The sequence below is a fragment of the Molossus molossus genome, unplaced genomic scaffold (genome assembly GCF_014108415.1).
Source record: "Molossus molossus isolate mMolMol1 unplaced genomic scaffold, mMolMol1.p scaffold_m16_p_7, whole genome shotgun sequence".
In the NCBI taxonomy this organism is placed as follows: domain Eukaryota; kingdom Metazoa; phylum Chordata; class Mammalia; order Chiroptera; family Molossidae; genus Molossus; species Molossus molossus.
In genome coordinates, this window is record NW_023425401.1 from 61021138 (window position 1) to 61042979 (window position 21842).

The 21842-nt window shown below is 38.7% G+C and overlaps 1 protein-coding gene across 3 annotated transcripts in view; it reads left to right on the plus strand.

The window, feature by feature from the left end:
• DUS4L (dihydrouridine synthase 4 like) overlaps positions 1-21842 on the plus strand; it is a 103830-nt gene that overhangs the window by 74596 nt on the left and 7392 nt on the right. Inside the window, exons 11-12 of one of the 3 annotated variants that reach the window (XM_036246982.1) lie at positions 8118-8218; positions 14266-14420. In XM_036246982.1, the coding sequence (XP_036102875.1) occupies positions 8118-8218; positions 14266-14301 (137 nt within the window). In that variant the 3' untranslated portion in view covers positions 14302-14420. Of the gene's footprint in view, positions 1-8117; positions 8219-14265; positions 14421-21842 lie in introns of those variants that run through there. The other 2 variants (XM_036246984.1, XM_036246981.1) reach the window with 2 other exon arrangements.

Sequence of the window (21842 nt, forward strand, 5' to 3'; positions counted from 1 at the left end):
TTAGATTGGGTTATGGATTTGAGAGGAAAGGCACAAAAGTAAAGTACCATTTTCATGTAACATCAAGAGTACATTACCAACATGATTTATTACCATTGATGTTGACCTGACTGGTGTAGTGTTTGTCAGGTTTCTCTACTGTAACATTACTTTTTTACCCCTCTTTGGAAGGAAGTCACTATTTACAGCTCATACTTAAGAAGTGAGGAGTTAGGTTCTACCTCCTGAGGATCGAGTATCTATATAAATTATTTTGGAACTGTTCTTCACAGATTTGTCAATTCTTTCTTATGTATTTATTTATTCACTTGTATCATTATGGACTCATGGGTATTCATTTTGTACTTTGAGTTATAATTTAATATTATTTTATTTATTTTGTTGTTCAGGTTGTTCCAGCTTTGGCCATTGGGAGTGTTTCAATTGACTCCTGAGTCCCTTTAACATATAGTTGTAGTTACTCTCTATATTATTAAAGGATTCATGTGCCCCCCAATATTTTCTAGTGACTAGAACATAAGCTAGTTTCTATTTGAATCTGGCCAATATTGATATGAAATGTCTCAGCATTTCCATAAAGCCACTGTCAAGTGATAGCAACTCATATTTGCAAATGAGAAAATTGAAAGTGAGTTCGATGTATCGAACCTTAAGCCTCCTTGTCTAATAATGTCTTCCCTATGTATGCTGTTTCCAAAATAGTATGGTTCAAAATAAAACAAGCAATTAAAATGTCAGATAACAAGTTTATATAATCTCTTAGTCACAAAGGCAGTACCAGAAGGAGGTAGAAGGCATACAAAACAAAATATTATAATTTTTATAAAATGAGAGATAAAGAACTGGAAAACAATTCAAATGGCTCCTAGACAATAACAGCCTCTACTTATTGGAGTGCATTCAGTAAGACTGTAATAATTAGGTTTATTACTATTCACTGAAATGCAAAGCAAAATAAGAAACACAGTTTATACCTTGGTTTGATAAGTGCCAGAAAACCAGGATTATCCTATAGTTTTATTATAGCTTCATACTAGAAGTGATAAGAAACTTATAAATAAGCTGTACAAGTGGTTCTGTAGCTTTTTTTTAAAAAAATTACATTTACTAGGGTGATATTGGTTAATAAAATTATATAGATTTCAAGTGTACATCATCTATATATTGCATTGTGTTTACCACCCAATGTCAAATCTCCTTTTATCACCATATATTTGACCCCTTTTACCACCCCTTCTCTACCCCCTTTCACTCCAGTAACCACCATATTGTTGTCTTTGTCTATGAGTTTTTGTTCATTTGTTTGTTCATATATTGTTTTCAGTTTTATATCCCATATATGAGTGAAATCATATGGTTCTTGACTTTTCTGTCTGACTTATTTCACTTAGCAAGCTATTCTCAAGAGCTATCCTTATAAAAAATATCAGTATTTCAACTTTTCTTATGGCTGGGTAGTATTCCATTGTATATATGTACTATATCTTTGTCCAATCATTCATCGAAGAACACTTTCATTGTTTCCATGTCTTGGCCACTGTGAATGATGCTGCAGTGAACATAGGAGGGCATATATCTTTACACATAAAAGTAGTGTTGGATTCAGATCCTTGCTTTTCATGACCTTGATTACTTCATGCCATTCCCTTCTGGCCTGTAGTGTTTTTGTTGAGAAGTCAACTGAGAGCCTTGTGGGGGTTTCTTTGTAGGTAATATCTCTTGCTGCTTTTAGGATTCTCTCTTTGTCTTTAATTTTTGGTATTTTGATTACTATGTGTCTTGGTGTGGGCCTCTTTGCATTCTTCTTTCTTGGGGCTCTCTGTGCTTCTTGAACTTGAATGCCTTCTTCCTTCACCAAATTAGGGAAGTTTTCTGTCACTATTTCTTCAAATATATTCTGCAACCCTTGCTCATTTTCTTCTTCTTCAGGGACTCCTATAATGCGAATATTATTACGTTTCCAGGTGTCCCACAGTTCTCTTAAGCTGTTTTCCTGTTTTTTAATTGTTTTTTCCTTTTGGTTTTCTGAATGGTTGGTTTTTTTCTACCCTGTCTTCTAATTCACTGATCTGGTCCTCCGCTTCCTCTACTCTGCTGTTTAGACCTTCGAGTGTGTTCTTTATTTCGGATATGTCATTCTTAATTTCTTCTTGGTGGTTTTTAATTTCCAACTGGTTGATTTTCAACATTTCTATGTTTTTGCTCATGGTACTCATGTCCTTACACATGCTGTTGAGCTTCCTCAAGATCATGGCTCTGAATTCTAGTTCTGTAACTGCACCTCATTTATCTCATCTTCAATAGAGGGCTCTTGTTCTTTCATTTGGGATTTGTTTCTTTGTTTTTCCATTTTGGCTATCTCAGTGGGCTTTGGAGCCTGCCAAATTTTCCCTGTGGGTGTTGGTGTTCTGCTGTTTGTGGGACCCTCTACTGGGTTTGGATGAGCGTGGGAGGACCCATGTTAAACACCACTGTCAAGTCTTACCTTCCCGGGCAGAGTTGCAAGCCCAGTAATTGTTTAGTTATTCTCTAGCTTTTTGCCTGGAGGCTATTAGTCACAGTTACTTGAAGAGCCTTGTTCTCAGTTTAATGAAAAACTTACTCAGGTGCTCAGTGTAAGGGGATTTTCCAAGGGTGGGGCAGATGCTAATAAGCCTCAATTTGCATTTCAACCAGGTGGGGTTGAATCTCCAAGGGAGGGCCTGCTGCCTTTCTCCAGAGCCCTGGGAAGGAGTAAGATGACCACTGTCCTGCGTGGTCACAACTCAGCAAAAGCTCTGAGCACCCTCCAAATCCCAAGTGTCCCCACACAGTTCCAGTCCAGTCCACCCTCCCTCTGCCGGAGCCCAAGTTGAATGGCTGTGGCTATTTTAGCATCTGTCACGGCTCTGCGCTGTGGATCCCCTTGGGAGTATAACCCCAAGGGTACTGCTCACAGCTAAGGCTGCTGCTGTCCGTGGGCTTCCAGCCCCCCTCGCGTACCTCCACAGTCCTACCAGGATTGAGTCAGTGTCCCTGGTTATATGGTCTTCCAAGCTGCTTTTCTGTTACTTTTTCCTGACAGTTTGTCTTTATTTTTGTTGTAATTCTAGTTTGGTCCTGGGAGATGGTCTGTGTAGCTTCCATTCACTTTACTGCCATTTTCAAAGCCTCCTTTTTCTTGTTTCTTGAGGTAGGCCTGTACTATGAACTTCCCTCTCAGAACTATAGCAGTCTTGTTTCATTTTTTTACATGTGGCTTTCCATTTTACCCAGCACCACTTTTTATTGAAGAGGCTTTCTTTTCTCTGTTTTATGTTTTTAGCTCCTTTGTCAAAAATGTTTTGCCCATAAATATGTGCATTTATTTCTGGACTCTCAATTCTGTTCCATTAATCTGTGTGTGTTTTTATGCCAATACCATACTGTTTCTATTTTGGTTGCTTTGTAGTATAATTTGGTGTCAAGGAATGTGATACCTCTGGCTTCTTTCCATTTTCTCAGGATTGCATTTGTTATTTGGGGTCTTTCGTGGCTCTATACAAATTGGATGATTTCTTATTTATTTCTTGAAAATATGCTAAAGGATTTTTTTTATGGGGATTGCATTAAATTTGTATATTTCTTTGGGTAATATGGCCATTATAATTATGTTGATTCTTCCAGTCCATGAACATGGAATATCTTTCCATTTCTTTGTGTCTTTTTCAATCTCTTTTAGTAATGTCTTATAGTTTTCAGTGTAGATGTTCTTCACATCCTTTGTTAAGTTTATTCCTAGATATCTTATTCTTTTGCAAAAGACTTTTTTTTTCATTTCTTTTTTCTGAAATTTCACTGTATATAGGAATGCAGTGGATTTTTGTACATTGATTTTTATATACTGCAACTTTACTATATTTGTTTATTATTTTTAATAGGTTTTTGGTGGAGTCTTTAGGTTTTTCTATATAATCATGTCATCTATAAAAAGTGACAATTTTACTTCTTCATTCCAATTTGAATGCCTTTTATTTCTTTCTCTTGCCTGATTGCTCTGGCTATAACTTCCAGTACTAGGTTAAATAACAGTGGCAAGAGTGGGCATCCTTGTCTTGTTCCTGATCTGAGAGGAAAGAAAACCTTTCAGTTTTTCACCATTGAATATGATATTAGCTGATGGTTTGTCATATATGGCCCTTATTACATTGAAATATGTTTCTTCTGTACCTATTTTATTGAGTGTTTTCATCATAAATGGATGCTGGCAAATTTAATACAACAATAAATTTAAAGGATAATACATCAGGATCAAGTGGGGTTCATTCTGGGGTCACAAGAATGGTTCAACATATGCAAATTAATTTATGTGGTACACCATATTAACAAAACAAAGGATAAAAATTATAGGATCATATCAATAGTTTCAGGGAAAAAGCATTTGACAAAATATAGCACCCATTTATGATTAAAACTCTTGCTTCTTTTATAGATTCATAAGACTACCTGACTCATTCTCTCTCCTAACAATTCATGGGGAAAATGTTATCTTTTAAGATGGTACTAGTGAGTTGATATCTAAGATTTATGAAATTTCCTAAGTAATTTATTCATGTCAGTAATTTAAATATAAATCATTTTTTACGTTAAGACCAACCTCAGTTCAATGTAATTCCCTGACCGATATCTTTTAAACCACCATTATAGGCTAGTCAGACATTATTAAGTTGTAGAGTCGTCTTTGCTTTTTATATACTGGAAATCTAGGCTCTTAAACATTTTTAGTAAGGTCCTGAAGATAACACCATGTTTCATATTGCATGTAGCCTCTAGCAGATGCCCTGTAGAACCCAAATTGAAAACAAATACGTAAGTTTTTATGTTGTGGCTGTGGTCCCAGCGAAATCTAACCAAAGTACAATGGAAGAAATTATAAAGCTGTGCTATCTATTTAAATTAATTAAAGTAAATAAAATTTTAAATTTAGTTTTTCAGTTGCACCAGCACATTTAAAGTACTCAGAAGCCACATGTAGCTAGTGGCTACCATATTGGACAGCACAAATGTGGAACATTTATTGGACAATGCTAATATAGAACAGTGCAGAAAGTTTAATTTGACATTGTTTAGAAAGTACTGATATAGAAAGCACTTTAGTTAATAGTGACTTATATTTATATATAAAAACGCCCATGTGATGGCTTCTCAAGAGAAAAAGCAACCAGATTGTTTATAAATAGAACCTATAATATTATTGTCCCCAAAAAACTGCCTCTTAAATTTATAAATGCCACTTTCTTTCCTTAAACTCTTACCCCAAAAGATTTACAAATACAGAACTTCTAAAGGCTACATATGCAGAATTGTATATAGAGCTAGTTCTAGATTCCCAGAATTTCTTAAATCCATCTTATGCTCTCTTCCCTTCTACACATTTGCTTATTAGCTTCTCCATAATGTGTTGACTTAAATGTTTAGCGTTTATGGGGTGGGGAACGTTTTTTCTGCCAAGGGCTGTTTGGATATTTATCTTATCATTCTTGGGCCATACAAAATTATCAACTTAAAAATTAGCCTGCTATATTTGGTCAGGCTAATTTGGTGAGGCATGCGATGTTAGCTGGTATTCATTTCACAGGCCTCATGGCCTGCGGGCTGGACATTCCAGGGGTGGGGCAAAGTAGATATATAGTTGTGAGTACTCAAAGCACAAAGTTTATTCTTGTATTATTTATTAATTAATGTATTATTTTTCATACTAAACAACTGTAAACCTACTTTTGCCCCACCCTGTATATGTATTTATTTTTAATTTAGCGAGAGAGAGGAAGGAAGAGAGTGATAGAAACATCAGTATTTCAAGAGAGAAACATTGATAAGCTGCTTCCTTGCATACCTCCTATTCAGTATCAAGCCCACAACCCAGGCATGTGCCCTGACCTGGAATTGAACCAGGATCTCTCAGTTCATGGGACGATGCTCAATCCACTGAGCTGTGCTGGCTGGGATAGATAGATAGATAGATAGATAGATAGATAGATAGATAGATAGATAGATAGATAGATATTTTAATAAATGTTCTTTATTGACTTTAGAGAGAGAGAGAGAAAGAAAGAAAGAAAGAAAGAAAGAAAGAAAGAAAGAAAGAAAGAAAGAAAGAAAGAGAGAGAAATCGATGTGAGAGAACACTGATTGGCCGCCTCCTGCATGCCCCCCACTGGAGATCAGACCCACAACCTAGGCATGTGCCCTGACTGGGAATCCAACCTGCGACCTCGTTACATGGGTCAATACTTGTTGCATGAGCCATACCGGCGAGGCCGGGCTGTATTTTTAAAACTTCTGTCTTATCTATTGAGTTAGAAGCTTCATGGTTAACAAAGGCTAATATATAGCTATTTTTGTGTATCATCTTGAGATAAAGTCTTTAAGTGCCATGTATACAACCCCATATTTTTCAGCTTTGTATAAGAAAGTGATTTTCTTTGTTCTTAAGGAAATATGCTGCCCACCCCTTAGTAAAAATGATTAAATACTTTTCTTCCCTCATTTTTTTCAAAAGCAGACCCTTCTGATAAGGATGAACCTGGAATATCTTGTACCAAAAGTAAAGTACTCAAAAAATAGTGGGGATAGTATATCAAAGAACATAGGATCCAGCCCGAAGGGGGTTCCACTGGCCAAATCTGATGGGAAATTAAGTGTAGTAATCATTGAAAAAATAGGAACCTATGAGGTCATACGATGGGTGGATGGGTAGATGGACGGACAACTGGATGGATAGGTGGATAAGAAAGGAAGGCTCTTTTTTAAAAAAAATTTTTATTGATTCTTTTAGAGAGAAAGGAGAGGGAGAGAGAGATAGAAACATAAATGAGATAGAAGCATCAACATTGATCAGCTGCCTTCTGCACACTTCCTACTAGGGATCGAGCCTGCAACCTGGGCCTGTGCCCTGACCAGGAATCAAACCAGCAACCTCTTGGTGCATAAGTCCGTGCTCAACCACTGAGCCACACTGGCTGGGCAGGAAGGCTCTTCTTTATAGTAGAGTGCTGACTGATAAATGTGAATGGATTGGTGAAGCTACAAAATCACCATCTCACAACCATCATAATGAAGATTGGTTTATGTAATTATCAGTGGATGATAAATATAAAGGTGAAGTTTATCAAGGAACAGGATGTTTACATAGTCTTAATTATCTTCCCACATACTGCTTCTAAGTTACAAGAAGGAAAACAACTATAAAATTGAAAACCACTGAGAGGTAGATGGGTCCCTGGATACGATATCTTGAAAGATGTTCAACATCACTTATTTCATATTTGTATGTAAGTGGGATGCATAAGCTGAGTTTAATCATGAGGAAACATCGACAAAATAAAAATAAAAAACATTCTGTTAATTTTAAAATGGCCTGTTTTTTTTTAAATGTCATTGTCACACCCTGGCCAGTTTTGCTCAGCGGTTAGAGCATTGGCCCGTGGACCAATGAGTTACAGATTTGGTTCATTTGCAGTTTCATCCCAGCCCTGGTCGGAGTCGTGCAGGAGGCAACCAGTCAATGTCTCTCTCTCACGTTGATGTTTCTCTCTCCCTCCTTCCCTCCCACTCTATCTGAAGATAAAGAGAAAAATATCCTCGGGTGAGGATTAAGAAAAAAAATTTCAGTGTCACTAAATATGGGGGAGAGAAGGGCAGTTAAGATGGAGGAACTATTCCAGATTAAAAGAAACTAGAGATATGACAACTTAATGCAGATCTTTGATCTAGGACTGGGTCCTGGACTAGAAGTGAAAAATAAATAAATAAAAGGGACATATTTGGGACAATTGCCATGATTAGGATATGCATAGTAGATTAGAAAAAGTATTGTATTGATGTTAAATTTTCTAAATTTGGTAATAGTTATGTTAGAGAATACCTTTGTTCTTAGGAAATACACAATGAAGTATTAAGGAGAAAAGAGGTATAATATCTGTAAGTTATTCTCAAATGGTTCAAGAAAATAATTGTGTGTGTGTGGAGAGAGACATCATTAATAGTTGGTGAATTTGCATAAAAGCTACAAAGGAGTCCTCTAAGTTTTGCAGACTTTCTGTAATTTTTAAATTATTTTAAAATAAACATTTTAAATTATATTCATTGTTTTCTAGCCCTTTCTAAGGCACAAAATGACATGATGACAATGAAGATACAATCAGAGAATCTTTCAAAAGAATACGACAGACTCCTAAAAGAACACTCAGAACTTCAGGTGGGTGACATCCATATTAAGGGCCTAAATGTTTTGAAATTGTAATTTCTTAAGGCAACTATTTGGGTTATTTGCTTTTCCAAAATCAAGAAGTTGTACTTAATCATGGCTTTGTTAAGTGATTAGGGAAGCTAGAATTTACTAAAGGGTAAATTCCATTGAATGAAAATACAAGATAATCATATCATATAGAGAATAACTGACATGCTAACTTTTAGCATTCTAGTTTTTGGTGAATTTTTAAGCAAAAGAATTGAGCCACGAATGGCAGCATTGGAAAATACATTGGCTATGGGAAAATTTAGTTTTACTATTTGAAATGTTTGCTATAATCATGCCAAAATAAGACCAAAAGTTAAAGTCCCTCATTACACTGTTCCTTCTATCCTGCTCTTTTAGATATCTTAGTACAAAGTCTATTGGCATTCAAATACATAATTTACCTACAAAATTTATTTGAAATATATAAATGAAAAAACAACAAAAAAAAACACCTTTTTGTTGTTAAAGTCACAAAGTTGGGACCATAGATTTTTCTTTTCTCTTCCCCTCCAGTCCAGCAAGAATGAGTTCTCAACATTCATCCATTTTGAGTTTGTCTTTTTCTTTCCTCTTGGGCTGTCAGCCCCTAACCTGAATTGATTTCCTAGCCACACTTTGACCATGTATGGGAGAATTCTGAGGACAGACCATTCCACAGGCAGCCCTGGCCCTCCTGCTTCCTCCCAAGAATGAGGGTCTTTGCTCTTCTGCTGGCAGGTTGCACTGATCCTTAAAATGTTGCAACCTGTGGCTTTCCATCAAGGCTCTTTATCAATTACAGCTCTACAGTTATTTCACTACACTAGCAGCCCTAGTTCCAGGACTCATTTCCCTGCATTGTAATGGTCATTGTGTCTCCAAGGTCTAGCACTGTGCCTGGTTAAAGCAAGGAGGTACTATGCTCAAGCCTTAGAGTCAGACAGACCTGAAATAACTAACTCTCATACTGGCTTTCCGATCCTAAGCATGTTACGTAACCCCTCTGCGGCTCATTTTTCTTCATCTGTAAAATCGGAACAATAATAGCACCTGGCTCAGTGGGTTGTTGGGAGTATTAGATAGAATGTATAGGCTGCTTAGCATTGTGCTTGGGTTGACTGGGAGTAAATACTCAAGAAATGATAGTTATTATCATAATTATAATTATCATCAGTATTAATTTCTTTGTACAAGTTTTGCTGAAAGAATGACTTATTCTCAACCAGCCACTTTGGCCTTGATTTAGAGCCAGTCAAGAAGCAATCCCAAGCACATTTATAATCTGATATTCCCAGTTGAGTTGCATGTTTGATTTAACCTACCTTGACAGTAGGGTAATGCAGAGAAGGGTAACTCCGCTGCTGTTTTAAACCCAGGACACCAAGAGCTCAGTTCACAGTGTCTGGAGTGGGCAGTTAGATTTTCAGCAATACCACCACCGTTTCCCCATCTCTAAAACAGAGGTCCTGATATTGCTGATTTCTCTAAGGCGTGATGAGAATTACTTCATGGCATCCTTCGAGATCCACTATGGAAAGTGAAGAAACACTTCAAAAGCCTCTTGCCTAGAAATAGAACTGTTTTCCCCTCCCATTTGTGAGGTCAGGTTGTACTCAACAAGACTGAGGATACACACCAGTGGAATTTGCCAGAGTGTCAGAAGTGTTTAAATCCCTGAATGGAGAAAAGAGAAGCAGGAATATTCCCTCATTTTCTTATGGCCAGTGGCTATTGCTGAATGTCCTCTTTGTGGTAACAGCTAATGATTCTTCTAATCCCTGAAGAATGTATGTGACAGTGAGATTTCCTTAACCCCTCCTCTTTCCCCCCAGAAAAAGGGTTCACCTTGGAGCTTTTACAATCTTCATAAAAGATGTTAAAAAGCTTTAATGAGCCCTGGCCTGTGGACTAATGAGTCACAGGGTTTGATTCCAGCCAAGGGCACATATCTCAATTTCAATTTGTCCCTGGCCCTGGTCCGGTCTTGTAGGAGGCAACCAGTCGATGCAACCAGGCGATGTGTTTCTCTCACGTAGATGTTTCTCTCTCTCCCTTTTCTCTTCCTCTCTTTCCCTCCCACTCTATCTGAAGATAAATAGAAAAAATATCCTCAGGTGAGGATTAAAAAAAAAAAGCTTTAATGAGTAATTCTTTCCCAAGAAAGTAGTTGTTATACCTGTTTCTTTGAAAAAATGACCCCATGCCAGATAATGCAGCGTGCCATGCTGAAAGTTGAGTCCCATTCACTAGTACATTTAGGCCTTGATCTAATTTCTGCTTGTATCCAGGTTTTTAAAATATTTGATGGGTGACATTTATTGAAGGTGAGGTATGGATCAAGAGCTTAGCTAGTGGCTTCATATGTTTTCCTTTTTACCCTCCATTATAACCCACTAAATTAAAATATTTTTAATACCTTATTTTGTACAAGAGGAAAATGAGAATCAGAGATGTTATATAATGTACCCAATGTCATTGAACTAGAAGCTGATAGCATTCAAAGTCAGAAAATCTATCCCCAGAACCTCCATCATTACCCACTGTGGTCTTTGACCTGTGCTGGTCACTGGACTGTGTTCTGGGATCCATTCTCTTCCCATTCCTTCTCTGCTCTATATCTCAGGGAGATATATTTTCTAGGCTCCCTTGCTCTCTGGCTTTGGGGTAAATTCAGCCAATGGGTAGAAGCCTGAAAGCAGGCAGAAGGGGAAAGCCAGGGATTTTTGCAGTAACAGCTCTATCTCTTTCCATGGTCCCAGTTCCAGTCGTCAGCTTCCATCTGGTAGCCCTCACTCGTGGGATCCATAACACTGTCTCCACCCTTGTTCCTTCAGCCCAAAGAGTGGTGGTGTTTTTCTGCTGTTGTTAATCTCAGCAGAAAACCACCCTGTTTGGTGTGTGTACTCTCTCATCACCTATAAAACCACTCCCTTGTAATAAATGTCTGAAAAAGCAAAACCTCTCACCTCCATATTTTTCCACTTCTATAAGCCTCGGGTGAATCATTTGACATCCATTTTCCTTGGCTTCTTCATTACTTAAAATGAGAATTATAATACTTTATGAGCATTAAACCAGATCCTGTGCAAGAAAGCACTTTAAATATTTTTAAACAAGGAAAGCTCAATGTAGCCATAAAATGCTAGTAATTATTTCTTGATTGGATACATTTTTTTCCCGTTTACCTACTCACCTCCTCAGACACATTGTCCATTATGAGAACATGTATATAATCTGAGATTTAGGTGTCATTAACTGAGATCCATTTTCTTTTTTCTTTTTTAAGTTTTTTTAAAATACGTTTATATTGATTTTTTTAAAGAGAGAGATAGAAACATTGATGTGAGAGAGAAACCTCAGTCGGCTGTCTCCTGAACGCCCCCTACTAGGGATCTAGCCCAAAATCCGGGCATGTGCCCTGAACGGGAATCAAACCAGGACCTCTCAGTCCATGACACAGCTCTCAGTTCACTGAGCCACACTGGTTGGGTTAGATAATTTTCTTAAAAGTGACTCTTAACATTTTGATATTCACATTCCGAATCCTACTTGAGAATCAAAAGATTGAGTTTAGACCATATACAGTAAAAAGCTATATCAAATTGTCCTTGATGAATTTTACTTCTGTTGTCAAACCAACCTTAATAATTGTATTATATATGTATTTCCTAAAGTTCTTTGGGAAACTTAGCTTTCTCAATTTTACAGAGTTGATTTACTTTATATTTTATTTTTTAATCCTCACCTGAGGATATTTTTACATTTATCATCAGATAGAGTGGGAGAGGGAGGGAGGGCAAGAGAGAAGCATCGTGCGAGAGACACATCAACTGGTTGCCTCCCCCAGGGCCAGGGATGAACCACAACCAAGGTATGTGCCCTTGACTAGAATCGACAGTTTGGTCCCCTGGTCAATGCTCTAACTGATGAGCCAAACTGGTCAGGGCCAGAGTTGAAATAAAATAGTCAGAAAATAAGGGACTATAAAATATTAAGGAAACAGAGGTGGAAGAGGAGAAAGAATTACCATAAAAAAAGTCCACTTTGCAGCTTTTAAACCCATTTGGAATTCCCCATCTGGTCCCCTTCCTGTTATAGACACTAAATAAATATTAGAAAACAGTCCCTTCAAAACATGTAGTCTTTGCTTTTCCTTGTTTGCACTTGCTCTCTTCTAGAAAAGAAAAAACATAACTACCTAAGGGTCATTGGCAGCACTAATGCATAAGCACATGCCAGTTTTTAACTTTCATTTTGGAAAATCAACCTTTACTTAAGGGACTCGTCCAGAATAACAGCTCCAGTAAAGCTGTGATTTTTATCTAAAGTAAGATATATATAAACTACCTCCTCTAATCCTGTCTTCTGATTTGGTTGCTTAAAGTTAATGTTATTAAAGTTATTCTGAAAGCATCGATGCTTAGCCTGAACAAGATCTTGATGAACTTCCTGTGTATAAACAATAATACTACAAATCCATTTTATGAGATTTTTTCCCTTCAGGGTAGACTTTTACCTTCTTATTGCAAATGATCTCTTAAGGTTAATTTCCACCTCATTTTCCTCTAATTTTAAGTGATGTATTATAGTTATCTTTTTTTTAAATCCTCCCCAAGGATATTTTTTTTATTTATTTTCAGATAGAGGGGGAGGGAGGAAGAAAGAGAGAGAGAAATATCAATGTGAGAAAGACACATCAATTGGTTGCCTCCTGTGACCCTGACCAGGGTCGGTGACCTAACCGCACATGCCCTTGACCAGAATCAAACCCGCAAGTCCTTAGTCCATGGGCCAACGCTCCAACCGCTGAGCCAAACCATCCAGGGCTATTATAGTTATCTTTTAACATGATCGGTAAAGAGTATACTGTAATTTGAGAAGCTAGTTCTATTGGCAGATATCCGAAGAATAACAACAACAAAAGGCCATCCCATCTGGGTTTTTTGGTTCCTTTCATTCTTTCTTTGCCTAAAAAAATCTTAATTGGGTTTGCAAGAGGGGAATTTTAGAAATTTTGTTTTCCGCCCTGGCCGGTTTGGCTCAGCAGTTAGAGCATCCACCTGCGGTCCGGAGAGACCCGGGTTCGGTTCCCGCTAAGGGCATGTACCTCGGTTGCAGTTTGTCCCCGGCCCTGGTTGGTCGTGTGGGTGGCAGCCACTCGATGTGTCCCTTTCACATCGATGTTTCCCTCTCTCTCTCTTCCTCTCTCTCCCTCCCACTCTGTCTGTACAAAAAATGGAAAAATGGCCTCAGGTGAGGATAAAAAAAAAAAAAAAGAAATTTTGTTTTCCCGATATAACTGAAACTAAAGCAAAATAGATTAAGGCAGGGCGGGGCAGGGGGGGAGAACTTAGAGTGTTATTTTCCCCTCTAGACATTTTTTTCTAGTAAAACCCACCAATTTTTTAAAAATTTTTTATCGATTTCAGAGAGAGAGAGAAACATTGATGAGAGAGCAACATCAATGGGTTGCCTCTTGCATGCCCCCTGCTGCATGCAACGCATGTGCCGTGACCAGGAATCAAACTGGAGACCTCCTAGTGTAAACACAATACTCAACCAACTGAGCCAAACCAGCAGGGCAAAACCCACCAGTGTTTTAGTCTTTTAAATTTGAGACCTTCTTGCCCTGGCCAGTTTGGCTCAGCAGTTAGAGCATCAGCCTGTAGTCCACAGAGACCCGGGTTCAGTTCCTGCTAAGGGCATGTACCTTGGCTGCAGTTTGTCCCTGGCCCTGGTTGGGTCATGTGGTGGCAGCCACTCAATGTGTCCCTTTCACATAGATGTTTCTCTCCCTTCCTCTCTCTCCTTCCTGCTCTATCTGAATAAAAAATGGAAAAATGTCCTCGGGTGAGGATAAAAAAAAAAAAAAAATTTGAGACCGTCTTAATTCATATTTCACTTTGGATTACTCTTATAATTAATAACTGTACACAGAAAAGATAATTTTTAAAAAGCCCTTGTCATATCTGTGAATCTATTTCTCACTCTTTGCTGTAACTACATAAGTCAATTTTTTCTTGCAGAATCGTTTATGGAAAGGCAACAAGAAAAGCCTGTGAATTGTATGAAAGAAGGTCGTGATGCACCAAGTCAAGATGATAAATTTGTTATCATGTTAGCCTCTAGAAAATTTAAAATTCAGTTCAGAAAAATGTACTATGACTGGCCAGTATTTTTTTAAATGCCATACGTAGGCTATATTATATTGGCATTATCACCATATTTGATGATGTTTCACATATATTGTAAAGTCTGTATTCTGGCTTTTAAGTAAAATATAAGCATGTTAAATTAAACACATTATTTAGATATTCATAGTAACACTGGTGTATGGTGCCTGTTTACCAATAGAAATAAAAAGTCATTAGCCAGGTACTTCCAAAATTAGATTTTTAAGTTGCATGAAACCATTAATAGGCTTTAAAAGCTTTGATGAGTTTCCACTAATAATAATCTATTTAATTAAATGATGATAATGATTATGTATTTGAATAGTATATAGTATAGGCAAATTTGTTCATAGAGAGAGTAAATAAGGATAAATGATCAGAATTTGCCACTGTATTAATAGGGAAGAGTGAGGACAAAAAATAAAAACAGTGACCTTAAAGTCTGATGATAGCATACTATGGTTTACTCTCATAAGACAACTGTTTGTATAATTATATTTTTTTTATTGTGCTTCTTCACCTGTTAGGCTGTTTTTGTTGACATTTGTGTTAATAATACAATTAGTAAGCATTCAGCCTTTTAAAATTTCATCTGGCAATGGAGTTTACATCTGTTTGCATAACAGTGACAGCACTGAACTAAAATTATTTTACAGCAATTTTGAATTCTTGACTCAGAATGTTAATGTACAACGTATCCAAAAAGCAAGCATTTCCCATTGCTGTCAGAGTTACTAATTATACAAATATTACCTCAAATATACATACACTCGTGTCACAGTTTCTCTGAGATGTTTCTATATTCTGAAAGCGAAATATTAAATACCATTGTTCCATTCAAATATTGATTTAGAGTTTCCTTTAGAAGATGATAATGATTACAGCATTAATATGATTTAGATTGTTCCAGTGTTTAGACATGGACATTATTTTCCTTGTCTCATGAAAACCTAAATATAAAAGAAAAAGGAAAATAATTACTAGAGTTTTTATTTTCCTGATATTTGTTTATCCTTTATTATTTTAGCACCAATTTCACACATTTTTTTCATTGTAAAATGGATTAAATGAGCAGTACATAAGACTTTTTTTTTTTCAGGTAGGAGTTACTGCTAGAAAACAAGACATGTAGAAGACATTTAACAGGAGTAAGAAATGGGAGTTAGACCATCTGGACTGACAGCACCATAAATAACAAGAAAACAGAGGGAGTGTTGAAATAGGACAGAACTAAACAAATGACAGTTCAAAGTCTCAACTGAGAAATATCCAAATTAGAGCTACATGGGTAAATTCATAGATAGTAAGTTATTCTGGCCTGCTATACAGAAATAAAGTCTAATGACAAAATAACATACATTAAAATGGAAAGTACACAGCTTTAGAATGGGCAGAACTGAAATCTAATCCAAGCCTCGCAATAATTTAGCCATGTGATTTGAACAAATTATTTAATCCCATCTAGACTTCCATTTCCTTATCTCCGAAATGGGAGTAGTAACATTTAGATCAAGATTACTATATAAACAAAGATAATATCATGATTCTCAAAGTTGTTTACACTGTACAGCAACGAGAAGGTGTTTGAAGAGCATGAGGATTGAAAGATTTCATGAGATCACTTTAAAGTGCACCTTTAAGTAATCTTAGACCTCAACCTTCTATTTTACATATGGGCAACCTGAGGCCTAAAACTTTTGAGCCATTTTCCCAAGGTAACATGGTTAGGTTCAGGGCCAGGATGTTAGTCTAGAATTCAGGAGTCCTGGTTACCCAGATATTACTCTAGTCTTTATAAACACAAACTCGCTATAATTTGCTGAACAAAATATTGCCATGATTTATCCAGGTTTTGAACCAGGGACTTTGGCTTCAGAATATGTGTACTTTATCATGATATCAAATTGCCCCTCAAACTATGCTTGTTAGTTCTTATTACTCTCCTTGCCGATGATGGCTTTTAGCAAAATAAACATATTCTGGATTTAGTTACACTGCGTATTAAGTTATGTTTCTTTCTATTGTCAGTAATGACTTCTTTATGTCTTAGAAGGGCTAGGCTGCCCCCACAAATTTAAACACAGGAGTCCTCATCTATCAGAGTTACATAGAGCTTTGTCAGACTCTCTCCCTACTTGCAAATCTACCTTGAGGTTCTGGACTCCAGGAAGGAGCACTTAAGAAGTTCTAGCCAAGTACTCTAAGATTTGGTAGGAGTCACCCTCATTGCTTATCTGGCTATATCTTGGGCCCCAGTACTGGTAACTAGAGGACCATGAACCCCCAATCTGGAGCCTGGAGCTTAACTATTTCCTATGTTACTGTCCTCATGTCTCCAACCTGCCAGGATCTCTCATGGTTGTATTTCTGGTGCTGGATCTCGGCTTGCCTACAGTGACATTTGTGCTTCCCCCTTGGGTCTCCTAACCACAGCCTCTTAGATGTACCTGCTCCTGTTTTGCTCTACCTCTATAGGATAGCCTGGCCCTGCATTCCCATTCCACTGTCCACTGCTTTCTCACTCTCCCTCCCATCCATGTCTCACCACAGCTGAACGGCCCATACCCAGCCCTACTGACATGGGATACTCCTTGTGTTTGAGTGACCCACTATGCAATGTGTAACTATAGCAGCCTGGCCCTGCCCAATTTGGCTCAGCAATTAGAGCATGGGCCTGTGGATCAAAGGATCTCGGGTTCAGTTCTTGGTCAATGGCACACACCTGGGTTGCAGATTCCAGCCCCAGCTCCAGTTGAGGTCATATGGGAGGCAACCAATTGATGTGTCTCTCACATAAATGTTTCTCCACACCCACAGCCCCCTTCTACTCTCTCAAAATTAATGGGAAAATATCCTCAGATTAGCATTAACAATATATGTGTGTGGGAGGGGGGTGCGCGTGTGTGTATACTGATACACACACATAGATATAGATATCGATATAGATAGATACACACATCAGTCCTTTCAGGCATTCTAATATCAAGAATGAAATGTATAAAGCCCATGAGTCTTTCGGAATTTTTTTGTCCTTCAGCCTACCTTTCCAAGAATTCTTGAAAGCCCACTTACAAAGATTCAGTTTTCTTTTTGTAACATTTCATTTTCTAATCAATTTACTAAATGGCATTATTACCTTCACAGCGTTGCTTTCCACTTTGATCTGTAAACAAACATAGCCAAAAGTGATTTCAACCCTATAGACCCGAATAACAACCCCTCAAAAAATGTCCATGTCCTCTGGGATTATTCTCTTCTATGGCAAAAGAGTGAATATTACCTTAAATGGGAAATGACGTGACTAAATTAAGGATCCTGAGATGGAGAGATTATCCTGGATAATCTGGGTGGGCCCTAAATGCAATCACAAGTATTCTTATAAGAGGCAAAAGAAGGTATTATCACACAGAAGAGGCCAAGAGGCAGAGATTGGAGTGCTATAGCTGCTGGAGCTGGAAGAGGCAAGGAACGGATTCTTCCCTAGCGCCTGCTGAGGGAGCGTGACCCTGTGGACACCAGTGAAACTGACTTTGGACTTCAGAACCATGAGACAATAAATTTGTTGTTTTAAGCCACTAAATTTGTGATAATTTGCTAGCAGCACTAGGAAACTAATGCAGAATATACAGGTAATGGGTCGGACTGAATTTCACAATGTATGGAAACAGCACTCCTATTGTAGTTCTTTTTCTCCAATTTTATTTCTGTCCATTCCCACTGCTACTGCCAAACCAAGCCATCATCATTTGTCACCTGGACTACTGTGACAACTTCCTACTGGTTTCCACATACTCTTTTCTTTTTTTTCTTTTTCTTTTTGCTTTGGAAATATGTGTTTTATTTTTATTTTTTTAAATCTTTATTGTTGAATGTAGAAAGTATTACAGATGTTCCTCATTTTTCCCCTATTGACCCCCTCCTCCCCACTCCCGCCCCCCTCCCGCCTTTTCCCACACTATTGTCTGTGTCCATTGGTTATGCATATAAGTTCTCTGGTTTATTTCTTCCCACCCCCCAACCCCTTTCCCTTTGAAGTTTGTCAGTCTAGCAATGAATTTGTACTTCTTAATCCCTTCACCTTTTTCACCCATTCCCCAAACCCCCCTCCCGTCTGGCAAGCAACAAAATGTTCTCTGTATCTATGAGAATGTTTCTGTTCTACTTGTTCATTTTGTTTGTAGATTCCATTATTGATAGATATGTATTCATTGCCATTTTGTTTGTTCATATATTTTCTTTTCAAAAAGACCCTTCATCATTTCATATTTTAATGGTTTGGTGGTGATGAACTCCTTTAACTTTTTCTTGTCTGGAAAAGTCTTTATATGGCCATCGATTCTAAATGGCAGCTTTGCAGTATAGAGTAATCTTGGTTGTAGGTCCTTGCTTTTCATTCATCACTCTGAATATGTCTTGCCACACTCCCTTCTGGCCTGCAAAGTTTCTTTTGAGAAATCAGCTGACAGCCTTATGGGAACTCCCTTACAGGTAACCAGCTGCCTTTCTCTTGCTGCTTTTAAGATTCTCTGTCTTGAACCTTTTGCATTTTGATGATGATGTGTCTTGGTGTGGGCCTCTTGGGGTTCATCTTATTTGGGACTCTCTGTGCTTCCTGGACTTGTATGTCTGTTTCCTTCACCAAGTTAGGAAAGTTTTCTGCCATCATTGTTTCAAACAGGTTTTCAATTTCTTGTTCTTGTTCTTCTTTTTCTGGCACCCTCAAGATGCGAATGTTGGCACGCTTGAAGTTGTCCCAGAGGCTCCTTACACTATCCTCGTTTTTTTTGGATTCTTTTTTCTTTATGCTGTTCTGATTGGGCGTTTTATGCTTCCTTATATTCCAAATCGATGGTTTGCTTCTTGGATTTACGTACTCTACTATTAAAGCTGTATAAATTATTCTTTATTTCAGTTAGTGCCTCCTTCAATTCTGACTGTGCATCCGTCATTTCTGACTGGCCCTTTTTTATGCTCTTGAGGCCCTCACTAAGTTCACTGAGGTTCTCACTGAGTTCATTGAGCATTCTTATAAGCAGTATTTTGAACTCAGCATCTGTTAGGTTGCTTATCTCCATTTCGCTCAGTTCTTTTCCTGGGATTTTGTTCTGTTCTTTTATTTGGGACCTGTTTCTTTGTCTCCTCATTTTGGCTGCCTCCCTGTGTTTGTTTCTGTGTATTACTTAACGAGAGGTATGGGGCTAGCTGTGACCAGATGCTGCTCGTTTGAAAGAATTTAGGAAAAACCTGAAGCAGGATCCAAGACAGGCCAATCCTACTGTTAAGCAAGTGGCAACAGCTTGGGTAGGCCAGAAAGTTGGGCCTCAGGGAGTCAGCAGGGCGGGGCTACCAGTGTGAGCCAGGTTGCTGGAGTCCCAGAATGGTGGCTGTCTGCTGCCCCAGGGAAGGGCTCACAAAAGGAACAAAGGCCTCTGACAGCACCTTTGTCCCAGAGAAAACCCCCTCTCCAGCCCTCGCTCCAGTGCCAAACAGCTCAGTTCTTCCCTGTATGTCTCTGGTGCCCCTTGAGCTGCCTCCCCTCCAAGCTTAGAGGGAGAGAGTCCGATAAGTCCATGCACGGGTCCCCTTTTTTTTTTATCCTGACCCAAGGACATTTTTCAATATTTTGTTCAGAAAGAGTGGGAGGGAGGGAGAGAGAGCGAGAGAGAAACATCGACGTGAAAGGGACACATCAAGTGGTTGCCACCCGCACAACCCAACCAGGGCCGGGGACAAACTGCAACCAAGGTACGTGCCCTTAGCGGGAACCGAACCCAGGTCTCTCCAGACCAAAAGCCAACGGTCCAATCACTGAGCCAAACCGGCCAGGGCCATGCACGGGCCCTTTAAGGAGCTACCTGGGGCTCCAGCCGCTTCAGCTTCCCTGAGCCTTAGTTCCTGCTGGTTTTTCCAGGCAGAATTATGGGGACTTCTCTTCCTGGCACTGGAACCCTGAACGGGTCACCTGGTGTGGGACAGGGACCCCTCAGTCCTCAGGAAGGACCTTCCCAGCTGAGGTATCCTCCTGATTTTTATCCGCCACACATGGGTGTGGGACCAGCCTGTCGCGCCTCCGCCCCTCCTACCAGTCTCGATGTGGCTGCTACTTTAATTCCGTAGTTGTAGGACTTCCATTCAGCTTGATTTCAGGCGGTTTTGAATGATGGTTGTTCTGTAGTTTAGTTGTAACTTTGATGTGGTTGTGGGAGGACACGATACCGCATTTACCTACGCTGCCATCTTGACCGGAAGTCCTCCCACATACTCTTATTCTTTGCCTATGTACATGCTGTCATAAATCATGTCACCCTCTGCTTGATGTCTTCCAATTATTTCCATTGCACTCCCCAAACCTCACCAGGCCCCCACCTACTCTCCAGCCTCATTTCAGTCCACTTTTCCTGCCAACCACATCTGTGGTCAGATTTTTCTTAGAACAAGCCAAGTATTTTCCCCTCAGGGCTTTTGCATACACAGTACATCCTGCATCCTCTGTCTGACACACATGTCACTGTCTGAAATTATCTCATTTATGCTTTAGTTTACTACTCGGTGACTATGCAGTTCCTGTACACAGGAGAACAGTTTCTCAACAAGAGTGGGGAAGGTGTTCCCAAGGCACATTTCACAACATCTAGAGATGTGTGTTATTACTACTAGGGATGCTTTTGATGGGAGAGGCCAGGGGTGGTGCTCACTCTACAATGCACAGAATGCCCCACACCCAAAAGAATTATATCATCCTAAATATGAATATTGCCAAGATTTAGATACCCAGGAATAGATGCTTGTGGTACATGGTACTAGTTGTTCCCCAATATTCATTCTTTCATCTGTGGTAATAGATACCCTGATATTTTTTTTGAAGAGTTAATTTTTATTTTGATAATTCTCACCCAAGAATATTTTTCCATTGGTTTTTAGATAGAGTGGAAGGGAGAGAGAAAAACATTGATGTGAGAGAGACACATCAATTGGTTGCCTCCTGCACAACCCTGACTGGGGCCAGGGATTGAACCTGCAACCCATTTACATGCCCTCGACTGGAATTGAATCTGAGATCCTTCAGTCTGAGGGCCAATGCTCGAACCCCTGAGCCAAACTGGCCAGGGCGATACACTGATATTTTTATGCTCAGCTACCAAACATAAAGAATATTTTTCAATCTCATTGTAGGTAGAAATAGGAAGGAATGTCACATGGTGGTACTGGCTTTTTTTTTTTTTTTTTTTTCTTTCTTTCTTTCTTCATTCTGCTGCCTGAAGCACAGACACGCCACCTTAGGTCATGAGATTACAAGCTAAAGCAACAAGATAGAATGATGTGTTGCTGACACTACAGAGCACAATACCTCTCCTTCATTGCTTCTCAATAAACAGTTGAATAAATGCATGATACCAGATGTCCTTAATGCATTGTTTCTCTTAATGGCC